The 14,665-nt window shown below is 45.0% G+C and overlaps 1 protein-coding gene across 1 annotated transcript in view; it reads left to right on the top strand.

Annotated features, from left to right (window-relative positions):
- The first annotated feature begins 761 nt into the window (after window positions 1–761).
- AGBL1 (ATP/GTP binding protein like 1) overlaps window positions 762–14,665 on the top strand; it is a 280,526-nt gene continuing 266,622 nt past the window's right edge. The window contains exons 1-6 of the mRNA XM_026073221.1: window positions 762–772; window positions 1,385–1,473; window positions 7,058–7,129; window positions 8,475–8,624; window positions 9,358–9,489; window positions 11,949–12,042. Coding sequence (XP_025929006.1) covers window positions 762–772; window positions 1,385–1,473; window positions 7,058–7,129; window positions 8,475–8,624; window positions 9,358–9,489; window positions 11,949–12,042 — 548 coding nt within the window. The remainder of the gene's footprint in view (window positions 773–1,384; window positions 1,474–7,057; window positions 7,130–8,474; window positions 8,625–9,357; window positions 9,490–11,948; window positions 12,043–14,665) is intronic.

Here is a 14,665-nt window from a genome sequence, read left to right as displayed (position 1 = left end):
CATTGTGAACTGTATGTAGTCACCATACCTAGCAGTGATCTGGTGTATTACTGAAAAAAGTTGCAGGTTATCACACACAAGTGCAATCAAGGATATGAAAAATCATAGTTTCAGGTTACTAGAGGCAATGAAAAAGGTCACACACCACATTGCCAGCAGGCCAGAGAGAGGGAAGACTTTTTATCGCTATTTGCTATATTCCCTAGTATAAGATCCACAACTGTCGCTTTGGGCTGATGCACAGAACCTGGCTTGATATTGAGCTTCAGTAGGAATGAAAATATCTGTTGCATAGCTAAATAGGATGTTAACCCTGCCTACCAGAGGCCTGCAGGAGCAAGTGAGAGGTACTTGCTTCTAAGGCTTGAGGATAGGAACAAGAACTTGTTGGACACGTCTTGTTCTGGGAGGTCCCTTGGCTGCTCTGTGTACAGTGTGAGGGCTACGTGATCCTGCACAGCTGTGAATGCCTTTCTTGAAGGATTAAATAGGTCACTTAGGACACTACTCAAGCAGCAAGGTCCTCTTCTCCGAATCTTTAAATAGACCCTTTCATTTCCATGTCTGCTTTGCGTTTCCTGGCTTGCTCAGGCCTATCTGGCTCTTGAGCAGAGGAACTCCAGATGAGGCCAAAGAAATGTACTTATTATTTACAACAGAGGATAGTGACGTTTGTGGCAATGTATAAGATATTTGGATGTTTTTTTTAGGAGTAGGGGGAACAGGACTGTAACTTCTCTGGATTCTTTTAAAGCTGGATGATGGCCGTATTGTAACAAAGCACTGCAGTAATAACAAAATTTAGGCTGTAATCACCTGAATTGGAATACTCCCTTATTCTGATGTTGCCTAGTGAAATTTCAGAGATACCTGAACCTTTTTTTCCCCCTCAGGAATAATGATTTTTTTCTAAACCTCCATGCATTCAATACTGTTGACAATAACCTCCCAACAAGAAGAAATCACGGTTAGCTGGCTGAATATTGAGGCTGAGGATGGGAGCACACAGACAAGAAACTTTCCAGGGTATTTTACTCTCTTATTTAAGTGTGAAGTTTTAGCTTCACTTAAATTAGAAAAAGCAATTCACTCTGCCAAGGTGCAGAATGTAAGGCACAGAACCTGGTTTCACAGTTACTTTAAGACTGGATAGTCTGCTGTGGGAAGAAGATATCCAGCTGCCAAATCCATAATGCCAGCAGTGGGTGGCTGTACGTGGCAGTAGTGCCTGGTATGCACCTCTGCTTCACTGGTGGCAGAACATGAGGAGGGGTGTCTCTGATTTAAGAGTTAATACTACTACAGTTATTTGCAGTCCAAGAGATCTCAGGAAGGAGTGGGGACTAATTCTGCTAGGCCCCTAACCTGGTCTTAATTTTAGCAGGTATAATTTTGCACGAGATTTTCTCTTCAACAGACTTTTGAGTGCACATAGTGAGGCATCTTACTTGCAGATGCAAGTCTTATTACACAGGCAGCTAGGCTTCTGACTGCTGCTATTTGTGTCAGCAAATTTGGTAGGGGTAAGCAAAGAAAGAAGGATGTATTTTGTAGATGTGAAATCCTGCTTTTCTATTTAAAAACTGACTTTTTAAAAACAAACAAACAAACAAACAAAAATCCCTGGAACTGGACATCCTATTTCTCAGTCTCTCTAAAAAAATAAAAAAAGTCTGGAAGTTTGTTAGTACAGTGCAACAATAGCTTTTCTTTAGAAACAGACCACTTCTGTTTTTTTCCTAAGTAGTCATGCAGCTTTGTGAGATTATATCCAACAATTAATTTAGTAGGAGTATTGATAGAAAACAAGTTATCCACTGTCTTGCAGGAGTGACTTCTTTAATTTTGCATTTACGACTTCTGTGAGAGGAATACCAGCTTTGTATTTCTTTCCCCAAATAAAATATTTATTGGCAAGTATCACGCCGCATAAATCAATGCTGTTTGATTTCTTTCTGGGCAGTCTCCTTTTTTTCAGCAATAATGCTTAGACTCTCAGTAAACACTCTCAGTAGTTTGCATGTCTCATTTGGAGAAATACTTGCCGTTGGGCAAAAGACACAAAGGCCCCAGGGCTACAGAAAGGACATAGTTTAAGGGAAGTCTTCATTTTAAGCCAGTTCTAAAAGGGGAACTGATTGATAGCTGCTGTCCTTCAGGTAGGATGGGAAAATCCTCATCTCTAGTGGCTCTTCAAAGTTTACAGTAACTATCCCAGAAGACTTCCCAGACAGAATGGGAGATTTTATAATCTTGTCTTAAGTAAATAACAGCTTGTCTTGGCATGTTCCCAGGAGCAGAAGAACAATAGGACAGGCCATAGGAACTCCTTCTCTCCTTAATAGTGGGTCAGGAAAATAACCTGAACTACCAGTCAGAACAATTTTGGGATCAAGCTGTTGTCCTCCAAACCCAATGTCACTAACTAATCACTTGCTGCTTTAATGTATCAATGACTTATGTATTGGGGTATTTTTTATTTCTGGCTTTCTCCATCTTCCTGTGGTTTATCTATGAGGAGCTTCAGCCAAGCTAACCAAAGCTCTCGTGCTTCAGGGATTAATTCCCAGAAAGAGCTCAGAGAAGAACTATCAGCTGGGAGCTGATTAAATGCATCTGTACTGAGGTCTGTGATATTCCCAGTTGGGTGAGAACGACATCAGGCTTTGCTAAAGTAAAGCTAAGAGGAGGGGTTCCAGCCAAAAATTACAGCCATGCTTGATACTTTAAATGACATTTTCTGTTAGTTTAGACCTTGTCCTGCTGCAAGCTGTGAAAGGCAGCAACAGACTGCTGTTATTGGTAACAGTTTGGCTCCAACTCTAAATCCTTTTAGTGAAATCCTGTAGGAGGTTGGTGATTTTGCAGCCTAACCTCAGCCTCTGGCAACTTCTCTCAGCTCTCATTCCACCCTTATAGCATGAAYGCATCTTCATTAGTCTGTGTGCATATAGATGTTACATCTAACATTCATAAGTGCTGGGAGGAATGGAAAATACTTAGCAAGAAGAATTTTACTTCTCTCTTTACTTACGATTTGTTCTTGAACATTCAAACATATCTTCCAATAAAAATATAATGTGTTTATTTTAACCAGAGCTGGGTAAGGAATTTGCATTAAAGAAATTACTCTATTCATCTTTTTTAGCTGTGGCACAAGTTGTGATTTTCTTCTCATTTGTATTTACTGTTCAAAAAGATTTACTGAACATTTTTTGTGAATGAATTCTTTGTTGGTAATTCAACCACAAACAGTTTGGTATGAGTATTAATTAATTAAATAATTAATTCTAATAAAAATTCAATGTCCAGATTCCTTTGATGATTTTTTCAGCCAATTAGTCAAAACTTGAGCTGTCTCTACTGAACAGGCAAATTGCTTTCTCATCAGACAACTGCAGCTTTAGGGATGCTTTTTCTGCATTGCTTTGCTATTATAAATTGGAGCTGTGCTCTTCTGCAATTTTCTGTACAATTCGTTGATTGAAATCCTGGTGCCACTGAAGTTACTGGGAAATTTGTTATCATTTGTAATGGGACTAGGATTTTATCCACTGCTTCAGCAAACACACAAGTCATCCAATTCCCTCACCGGGGCACTGGAGGAAGGGGACCTAAGGGGCACCAACATGCTCAGAGTTTTAGTGTTAAGACAGTGAGAATAAATATTCAGATAAAATATTTGGCAATATCACCCAACTCTAATTTGCACATTTTAAAGCTTGATCTTTTGTGTCCCCTCAAGTTCTTTGTTTGTTTGAGTCCAAGGATAAAGTGCATGGAAACTCAGAGGATATCTTATGTCATCACTATTTGTGTTAACGGCTTAGGAAACCCACAATCCAATTAGTTAAAATAAACAACCCTGTGTAATAGGAGCATAAATCAATGAAGACTTCATTACTGAAACCTTAATGTGTAATCCATCCACCTACAGAGGAAAGGGATACTGAGAGGCAGCAAGACAAAACCAGAGGACAGTCTGATTTAGTCAAGCCTGATATTTAAAAAGGTGCTGAGAACAGTAACTCTTCCTGGAGTCAGTAAATTGGTGAATACTCATCACCCCTGACAGCTTGCCCTGACTATTAAGTCCCCATGCTAAAAAATGCCAAGGAACTCCTGGTAAGAGGGCTCTGATCGCTCTTCATTTTCTCTGAAGTTAGTGGGAGAGTTGAGAGAGACAGCTCAAGACTGTGGACTGATGAATGAAGAAAGGAATTAGCAAGCTGAATGTAAACTAGATATGCCACCTAAAAGGAACAGTCTTCAGGACTGCTTTGACCCTTCTACAGACTTTCATCTGTTTGGTCCTGTCACCCCCCACCCCCCCCTTTAAGATAAGAATAGCTATACTTGTTGGGCCTGAGGTTACTGGATTCCATTAAAGCCACATATTCTGTTTGTCTTGGTTTAAAAGAACCAGAAATCCCATCATACTGAGCTTTTCAATTTCAACATGGCTCATAAAAAAGCTTAATTTTTATAGAGATTTACTCTTCAGAAAGAAGGTAATGCTCACAGACCCTCCTCCCCGAGTCCTCCATTTCTGAATCAATCCTCTTTCTGTTTGCTCTAATCTCTCAYCCTAGTCTGACTCCTTTCTCTTCCTACCCCTTATCCCGACCACTTCTTGTTCTTTCGTCTCATTCCTGTTGCACTCTTACACCAGCATGAAATGTGCACTAAGCAGTTCACATTAAGTAGCACTGATAATCAACCAGAAACAGTATGATGGGAATTCTAGCTGTCAGCAGCTTGGGGTTCTGTTTTTTAATAATTATGGTAAAAAAATCTAAGACTATGTAAAGTTAAGGATACAGAAGTTAGGAAACATCAGCACTAATGTAGACATTGCATGCAAAAGAAGGCACATACAATTATCCAACACAGAACAAGATTTGGTTGAAGTGAGCTGCCAACCATCCTACAGCWATTCTGTGACAGAGGTAGAAACCGGATTCTCCTGGCTGATGATTGCCTGCTCTAACCACGAAGACTGGCCTTTCTCCTGCTGCGTTCCCACGTCTCACTCAATACACAGCTTCCCCCACTACAGCAAAGGAGGGTATGATATGCAACAGCGTAATTAGCTACACAACCCTCGAAACCATTTCAGCCTGTGCAATGACTTTAGCAGGGATCCACTGGAAGCAAACTGACCATTTGCATTAATTATAATCATTATTACAGATCTGAATTAGGCAGATTTTCCTAATATTCTTTCTGCGGTTTCTTTTTGCTAGATGGTACTTCTCAAATCCTTGTCTTAAATGCTCAGCTGTATAATGTTAAAAATGTCAGAGAATGGTTGAGTCTTTCTGGCTGGTAAAATGATCCCACATATCTAAAATATGTACTAGCAGGTTAAGTTTCTGAAGTACTTCAACATTCAGGAATATAGTAGTCATATATTTGTAAGGTATTATCCCACTGTAATAATTTAATGGGAGATAAAGGGATTTCACTATGGTTTATGGGAAACATCTGAGATTCTTCAGGATCAAGGCCACACAAATGAAAGTTTTTTATTATACAGGAAATTTGTATTGCGTTGTATTGCATTTGTATGGAAATTAAGAGATCCAGAACTGAACCTAAATCTCTCATACAGCAGCACAGACCAGAGATTAATTCTTCAGTCTCGGCAGCGAAATGTATTTGGTTGGAGGAGGATTCAAGTAGAGGCCTACTGTACCGAAAATAGACAGTACATATCACATGTTTTCTTCTCCTCAAGTACAGTTGTTTATCTCATTTCCTCCAATGCAAAATTTAAAATTTACTTTATTTAAAGTAGAATGTGTGATTTCAGGGTGTGGTACTTACTCAGTCTTGATTCAAGGTAAGTTTAGGACATCTTTCTGTTCTCCAAATTCCAGGCTTCCTTGTGGTTGTAGCTGTGAGGCTGAAAAGACAAGGGAATTTTTATTATAAATGAGATTAACAACACTTATTCTTCTTCAGCTGTCAGTAATAAGGGATGTTCTCAGTGAAGACTATTCCAGATTTAACATTTTGGTGGGATACAGAATTTCCTCAACTTTGAGCTAGTCAGAATAAACCAAGAAAGAGAGATACAATTTAGAATAAAACAGGCATAAACTTTGGTCCATTTTTGTCACAGAATAAAATGGGGCGCTATAGACGCCATGGAGCAGAGAGGGCAGGGTGCTCTGCAGGAGAAGGGTGGTGGGAGCCGAGGGTGACAGCAGGGCAGCCAGCGGCAGGGCCCCCTGGCAAGGGCGCAGTCCCACAGTACCTAAGCGAGGCGAGCAGAGCGGGTCCAGCGATGGTAGCCAGGTTCAGCCAAAAGCCCAGATCAGCAATGAGGCCAATCTGGGGTCAAGCCAGGAAGTCAAGGCAGCGGGTCAGGGTATGAATCAACAGGGTACACAGCAGGGATGAGCATGAGAGCCTCAGCTTGGAGAYGGCTCCAAGCACAGGAGGGAGCCAGGCCCTCTGAGGCTTCCTCCAGCTAACAGCTTTTATCTCAGAGTGGGTCTTGAGCGCAGCCAGCTAAAGCCCTGCAAGGGGAAAGGTGTGCTCCAGGCCATGGCAAAATAATCCCCAAACGCCCACAGTCTCATCTCTTCATGTTTTACTTTCTTCCTTTCTTAAAGTAATTGCTAATTCGCCTCCAGAACCCAGTGAGCTGAAATGTGCTGAATGTTTGGAGAGAAGCCCAAATAATTCAGAAGAAAGGAATACATTGGAATTAAATCTGTAAAAGACAGACTACCAAAAGAATAGGAAAATACGCACAGTAGAGTCAGAGGCAGGCTAGCTGAAACAGAGAGATTTATTCACAGAACTGCAGAAATACTACTGTGCTATRACCAGTATGTCCATCAGAGGCTTTTAAGATGCATCATTAATACAGTGCCACACATTCACTGGCCAGATGGCACAAAAAGTATTCAGTATCCAAACAGGGATCTCAATGCCCTTACACCGCTGAGGCATCTGCGGCTCACTGCCGCCCTGTGTAGCATGAAGTCCCTTGCAGAAAAGATCCTTCACTGTTCTGAGCTTATCCTTCAGTTCTGTGTGTTTCCATTGCAGAGCTCCTGTGACAAGGATGTCATCCTGAATATTCTCGGTGTTCTCACTGACCTGCTCTCTCTGGGTAAGGAAGCAAGGCTCTGGAGCAAGGCCTGCTGGCCACCGCGGGCAGGGTAATCATAGCCGCATGCACTCAGCCAAGTATTTGCAAGGTGGACAATACATGGGTTGTAGCTATAGCTCTCCAGTCTTTACTTGGAAGATTGGGCATTTTAGCTGGTTAAAGAAAAAAAAAAAAGACAAAATGCCTCAATTTTTTTTGGATAAAAGTACCCATGAGTTTGAAGGTATTTCATAATTCCTGGCAGTCAACCACTGGAAACATTCACAAAGGCCACCAGAGAGAGAGAGCCGTGAGACAGGGACAGGAACCTGACTTCCCCAGTCTCGGTGACTCTCTCTGATGGAGAGGGAGACTTCAGCACCTCCCCAAAAGGCACCTCCACCTCATGGTAGCATGGAAGGCATGCTGCTGCATGTGTCCGAGCCACATGAAAAAATAAATGACTTGGCAAAAGAACTGAAAGAGAATTCAGTTTCTTTCCCCTCCTGCTCCACCTCAGAAATGTCATTTGTTAAACAATTTTCAAGCAGACAGGGTTGCTAGGCTGCAGGGGCCTGCATCTGCAAGTGCTGGCGGCCTCCTGCATCGCCTCCTGCTCCGAGCCCCACCAGAGACGTCCCCTGTCCAGCTGAGCCTCTCTTTTGAAGCTGTGCAGCATCGTTCTGCAATTAGGTGGAAGGATTCGCGACGTGGATGAGAGAAGGTACCGTCTCCCCTCTGGGAACTCCAGGGGCTGAATGCGCCGCTTCCATGAAATACGGAGACCTGAGCAATTCACAGCTGGCCCGAGCAGCCTGTGGATCGTTATTTGTTGACACAGTAGGGCTCACAGGATTAGCATGCGGTTTCTTTGGAGACCTAGATTTGTTTGAAAGCTGCCTCCAAAACTTCCCTGGGATTCCTCTTCATTTGGCAGAAGCCTATTGGAACTTTATTCCTTTGCTTATTTAATTTTCAATATCTAAGAAAAGATCACTGAGCTTTCGTCTCCTTTGAAATCCGCTGGTGTCCCTGCTTATTCTTCTCTGCCGCATTTCAATGCGCCATGAGAAACTCCTGCAGGACGTGGGTTCATGAAGCAACACCAGCTGGAGCGAGAGGCAGCAGGGCGTGCGGTCTTGCTGCCCAGCCTGGGCCGTGTCCCCGATCCAGGGACACTTGAGAGCCACGGCAGATGCTGCAAACGCCCTTAGGTTTGTAGGGATGCGGTGGAGAAATGGCGGGGGGCYGCCGCGCGTCACACGAAGCACCGTTCGGTCCAGGCGCCGGGGAGGGTTCGCTACGGCGAAGCCCCCGCGGCAGCGAGGCGCTCAACGTGCCTCTCCTCTCACCCCCCTCTCCCCAGGGACCGACCGGAGAATCCACTACTTGATCAGCAAAGGGGGCAGCGAGGCCCTGCTGCAGGCCCTGGCCAACGCCGCCCGCGCCGAGCCGCCCGCCGCCGACGCCGCCCTGCTCCCCCTGCTCCGCCTGCTGGCCAGGGTGGGCCGCAGAGGTACGGGCGGGGGGGGGGGGGGTTGGCTATAACGAGCAGCCCCGGCAGTAAATAATCGGCTCGGGGGAGGTGCCGGGGCTGGCGAATCTCCCCGGGCTGCGGCGGGCAGGGAGCCGCCACCGCCGCCCTGTCAGCGCCCCGCCCCGCGGGCGGGAGCAGCACGGCGGCCGCGTGAGGGAGCAGCCGCGAGCGGCGCCATTACGAGCCGCGGCGGCGCCGCCCGCCCGTCGCCGTCAAGGCCGCGGCAGCAGGCGGGCGGGCGCCGGGCAGCCGCCGAGGGGGGGCGCCGAGGCGACCGAGGCGAGGCGAGGCGAGACGAGGCCCCTTTTCGGCTGCCGCCTGGCCCTGGTGAGCGCGAGGCTTTGGGGAGGCGGGTGCCCTGCAGGGTGGTCCCGCAGCAAGGCATCGGCGCTTCTTGCGCGGGGGTTATTCATGTCCTGCCTCGTGGCTTGAAGCCTCCTCTCCCCCGATGGAAGCTTTGTTCTGGTTTCCCTTAACCTAAGCTATGTCTTAAAAATCTGATTTTGTATATGGAGAGCCTTGCACTAGGTAAATACCATATATTCTTGGCACCTTGGTGTATCCTGAGAATAATACTGATCTAACTTACTGCAACGTTTTAATGCCTTTGTTATGAAATCCTTATATATGAGTTGGTGCAAATATGTTTATCAGCCCTGCTGCACAGACCTGTTTTTTGTAATAGTTTGATTCCCGTTTGCTTTTTTTGCAGATAGGAAGTTTGGGCTGAAAGTGCAGAGATTGGAAGCAACGGATGTAATACTGAGCTTGGCAAGAAAAAACCTCGGCCACCACCTGAACCTCACCCACTGCCTCTGGGTGCTGCGGGTTTGTGCTTCCAGTGGTGAGTGCCTGGGTTTTCCTCCTTTCCTCAAGGTGGCAACTACCAGAGCTCTCTTACAGTTGTTTTAGTGCAAGGAAACGCCATTCCTGTTTAACAGTTAGTGTCTTTATGTTCTATTAATGTACGGAATTGGGCACTAAAGCCCTAGACTGGCCCTAGAAATTGCTGCTCCTGAAAGGACCTTTCATTGGAAGGCTGTACAATCTATCCCGTCCTTAGACTGTGAAAATACAAATGCTACAGTGAAAAATATCCATGGTAATAATCTCTTATTCCAGAATATATACAGTCAATTCCTTTGCTCTGAGACATAAGTATCTTAGGTCTGCATGCAGTTCCTATTACCGTAATAGCCAAGTGTCTCACAATTGTTGATTGTATTGATTCTCACAGCAGCCCCACAAGGGAGGGAAATACAGGTGGAGAGGCACATAAAAATCACTGACTCATTCAAGGTCCCTCAGGAAGTACCTATCAGGGCTGGGCACTTAGTGCCTGGTCTTCTGTCTAGTATCCCCSTACCCCCCATGCCCTCTCCCTGCTCTTCTTAATTGGCTATGCCCTCCTATTAAATGACTCGAGCAGTGGGATTTCTGGTGTTCTCTCAGGGGATCACTGCACATTCGTGCAGGCTTTCCCTATTATAGGGCACTGAGTTTGTCAGCACAAATTTCCTTTTGCTCACTCTAACTATTCCCTCTCCCTCCCTGCTTCCGTCACCCAGCAGATAGCTCTTGACAGCCRTCCTGTCTGCAGCCTGCTATATGCGTCCTAAGATTTAGCATTCCTGGCTCTCAGCCCTGCAGGTCTCTCTTATTTGTACAGGAGCTAGTTTCAGACTATGGGCCTTCTCAAGCAAGCAGCCAAGCCTCGACATTCAACCCCTCTCCTTGTGATAAGCAGCATTTGAAAGGCTGAGTGTGGCTGAAAATGCAGCTGAGCCCAGAAGTTGCAACTTGCCTTTATTCAGGTTTCACAGCTGTGTAACAAACCTATGCTGCCTCTGACCCAAAATGACCATCTACACCTTTGCCCTGCTCTCCTTCACTGCACCTGCATCCCATTTCAACTGCAGATTTTGCAGAGGTTTTAGGATGGCACACTGCAGCCTCGCTTACTTTTTGTTAATGTCAGGCCCCTCACCCTACCTCAGAACCTACCTGCTGCTCCTTTGCTGTAGCAGCTCTGTTGCTCTCCCTGTACCCCAAACCCAGCTGTACTTTCCCCCTTCCCAGAGTAATTTGGACTTGAGTTCTGTGGTCCATCTGTGAAGAGGCAGGGAAGGCTAAGTGAAGGTTTGTATAGATGTGGTACCAAACTAGGAGAACATGCTCCTAACCTGAAAAATTAATTTTATGGAGTAGAACTAGAGAGAATCTAGAAACATATAAAGCTCGGAGTGCTTAGATGTAAAAGCAGAAAAGATTGGTCCTTGTCACAATCTCAGTGCACCTGTTCTTTGCCCTGTGTTGCTCCCTTCACAATCTCTGTCACCAGTCCTGTGTGGCAGCCCACATCCTGCTCTGGGGCAGGATGAGTTCAAGCAGCCTTGTACACTGCCCTGTCTCTAATGAATTACCAGCTAGTGTGAAAGTAGTTGGCAGGCCTTCCAAAGCTTTCCATCACAGGACAACTTGGTGGAGTTGGGCACTGCAGGAGATGATGGGCCCTCTGGCAGATCTCTGATGCCCAGTGAGAGATACCTAGAAAACAGCCAAAACCCAGCAGTGGGCAAACAGCCAGGTCTCCCTCTGGCTTGCTGTTGATTACTGATCCTTTCACCCCATTCAGTTGCATTTAATATTTTAGGGCTGTATTCTCCCCTTCTTTACACAGAGGACCTGTCTCAGTGGGGAGGCCTGGCTAAACAGCTAGTTTCTGCATTAGGCATTTTTAGAAGTGGTTGCAAAATCTATCTGTAGAAGTTCTCAGTGCGTTAGCAAGTGAAAATTAAAGATAAAATTGGCCTAGCTGGAATTCAGCTGCACTCGGAAACATTCCTCCCCCAAACCACTTCCATAGCACTGAATAATAGCACAGAAAGAAAATTCAGCCCTCCATGCCTCTGTGAAATAAGCCATCCTCATGGAACTGCCTCTCTAGAAAATGCAGGGTGAATTTGAGCCCTGTCATTTTGCTGGGAGATGACCCTACTTAACTATGATTTGTCCTCCATAGAGTACAATATCCACAGGAAAAGTGACTTTGGGGAATTTAGGGAGGGAGGGCAGGATACTAGAATATCTGTTTTGAGTCTGACCTTGGCTTAGGGTTGTCCATGGACAGCTCTGTGCTTGAGTATCTACGTTTGTAAAATGATCTGTGAAGTCTAGTTGGGAGCTTGGAGAAAGCTGCTCGTAGCCCCAGGGACAGCTGCTCCCTTCCTTGCTTCACCTCTAAATGGAACATTCCAGACTGCCTGCTTCAGATCTGACTGCTTTTTTCTTTCATTGGCTTAGTTACTGCAGGAACTGCGCTTGGCATCAATGGAGCCATGGAGCTGCTTTTCAAAGTCATCACTCCCTACAGCAAGAGACACGTCAGGACAGTCAGGTAGGCAGCAGCCCCCAAAGGAACTCATCTTTTCAGACCAGCAAGAAACAAAATTTTGGCAAAGAAAAAGGCAAAGAAATCAGAAATGGATGCACAGTTTTCACTCACTTTAAATCTGCAGGGTTTTTTTAACAGGTAGAAATAGTTCCCAGAAATACATGCTGATGCTGTGATTCATCGTGTGATTCATTGTGGTGGCCGTTTGGACTGTACCCCATAGAGAGATGAGAGTTTGACTGCAAAGTATTGTCCTTCATTTTCCAGTCAGGATGGGATTTTAAGAAGTGCCTCCCAGGAACAGACTAACCGGTCCTGCCTACCCCTTAGCAAGAACCTCCTGCCACCACTGGTCCCAGGAGGAGGGGCAGTGGAATCGTGGCAGAGTTCTGTGTCTTCCTTCTTTTGTAAAGAGTTGTGACTAGGTCATTATGATACTTCTGAAGCATGACAGTTCTTGCTAATATTAATCTGGGTCTATTTTTAAGCCCATTCCAAATATTTCAAGTAGCTTTTTTCTGAAGAGAACAAGTCTAGTTTATATCTCCAGCTTAAAGCTGAATATTAGCCTTCAAGTTGTCCTTTCTGGCCTTGTCCCCACTCGCCTTTCAAGGCAAGCTTTATAACACGGAAAACAAGAGCAAGAACTTGCAGGAGGACAAAAGACACATGTGACTTGCTTAAAACAAACAGTGGCAAGAACTTACTGCTATGACATGTGACCATACAACCATACTGGATTAAGCAACATAGAACCTGCCAGTTCTCCTCCTTAGACATGTACTTCCTTGTGGCGCACATAGTGCATACTTGTTCACGCACGTCTCAGCAAGGATATGGCAGCTCTCAGTCAGCTTCTGCTTCTGCCTGGACTGGACATGGGTGCGGTTCATGGTCTGTGAAGACTGAGGAAGTGGTTATAGGCTGGGCATGGTGTGTATGTGAGAGGCAGATGGACAGACATGGCACAGAAGTCTTATTTCCTGCTTAGTTATGATTGAGGTGTTGACCAGTGATCCTGGATGAGCACACTGGTAAATCATATCCTCTTGTTACTGTCGAAGACAAATAACCAGTTCTCCCAAAATGGCCAGTTACACAATACATTGTGTGAGGAGGAATTTGAATAACTTTCCGCTAGCTAGAAGTGATGAACTTTTACCTCAACACGTACTGCTGTCGTTTGCCAAATGCAGAATTCTTCCAGAGCTTCTGCCTGTATGTCTGAGGTTATTTAAAAAAAAAAAGGGGGGGGGGGCGGTTTGCCTTGCTAATAAGATATTGAGTGGGCCCAGCAGATGCACAACTTCCTGCAGCTGCCTTGTTAGTGGAAGCCAACTCACTTTTGCCTGCATTTTTGGCTTTCTAGTATAGTACTAAGTACACACAACAACTTCACAGCTTCAGTTCTCCCTTAGCCAGAGTACCTGTGATTCCTCTATGTGGTCTGTCCAAAAATATGAGATCAGGATGTTTCCTGCAGAGAGTTTTGATATCACCCAACTCCAAGAATATTATCCCTATATTCCTGGGATATCTGAGCACCCTCCAAGATTCCCCTTAGGCCTCATGTTAATCCTTAAGACTTGTGGAGCCTGGAGAGCTGCTTTATATGAAGTAGGGGTACCCAGGGTGAGTTCATTCCAGAGCCCTGGCCTTGACTTGTTAGGCAACTGAAAGTGATTGATGGCTCTGTGCCTGTACTTAACTAAGTAAGCAAATTCCACTCACTTCCCTGGTCACCCTCCTGTTGAAGTGTTTGGCTGTGACTAGAATAGTGTTAGTTCCACTTGTGTGATTGTCTTATAGGTCAGGATTTGGATGTAACGGGTCTGGGGCCTGTATCGGGCCTCCATTAAGGAATGGGACTGGCTGCATGAAGGCTTTTTTAATGAGACTTTTGTGCATAGCTTTTCTTCCATTCCCTGCTTCCTTTATGGGAAGCTGAGAGCTTGGGACGTGTCACGCATTTCTAACCTGCCTTTTTGCTGAGATTCATTTGGAGGTACAGCTGGTGCTGGTGAGGGCTGTCATGATACAGACTGTAAAGTTGTCTAAAATACTCACTTAGCAGAAGGGAAAGAAATGTTCTTTAGAGAAACACACTGATTTCAGTGATTCTAGATCATCAACTTGCAATATTTGTTGTTTGTTTCCCTTTATGTGCTAGAATTGTTTTGAACTCTTCTATGGATATTGTGGGTGGATGGGTAGGGGAACAACAGAAAATAAAACTCAATTTCCCTCAGTAAAACTCCAGTTTTGCTAAAAAGCTTGGATTTAGTTTCCAATGGGGAAAAAAAGTGTCTCTTAAGCATTAATTGGTGTCTACCTGAGCTTCCTCATTGCTAGTTCAGTTTCCTGATTCCCTTTTTCTCCTAAAATGTTTGGGCTCTTGTAGTGTATTTGCAGGCAAGCAAATACATGGAGGTGCATCATGGGGGATAAAATCCTTCCTGGGAGCTAGCTCAAAGAAAAAGGTGATTTGTCTCCCACTTACACCTGGTTTAACCAGCAAGAACCATAGATCAGCTGAAGCCTGGTAGCCTCTCAGCTGACTTGCATAGGGTTCAAAGCTGCTTGTTTCATTTAATAATGAGGAGCAGCTGAGAAAGCCAATGGCTCA

This window comes from Apteryx rowi, unplaced genomic scaffold (assembly GCF_003343035.1).
Source record: "Apteryx rowi isolate R43461 unplaced genomic scaffold, aptRow1 scaffold_11, whole genome shotgun sequence".
NCBI lineage: Eukaryota > Metazoa > Chordata > Aves > Apterygiformes > Apterygidae > Apteryx > Apteryx rowi.
Note: the sequence above shows the minus strand (reverse complement) of the source record. Positions and strands in the feature narration are given on the sequence as shown.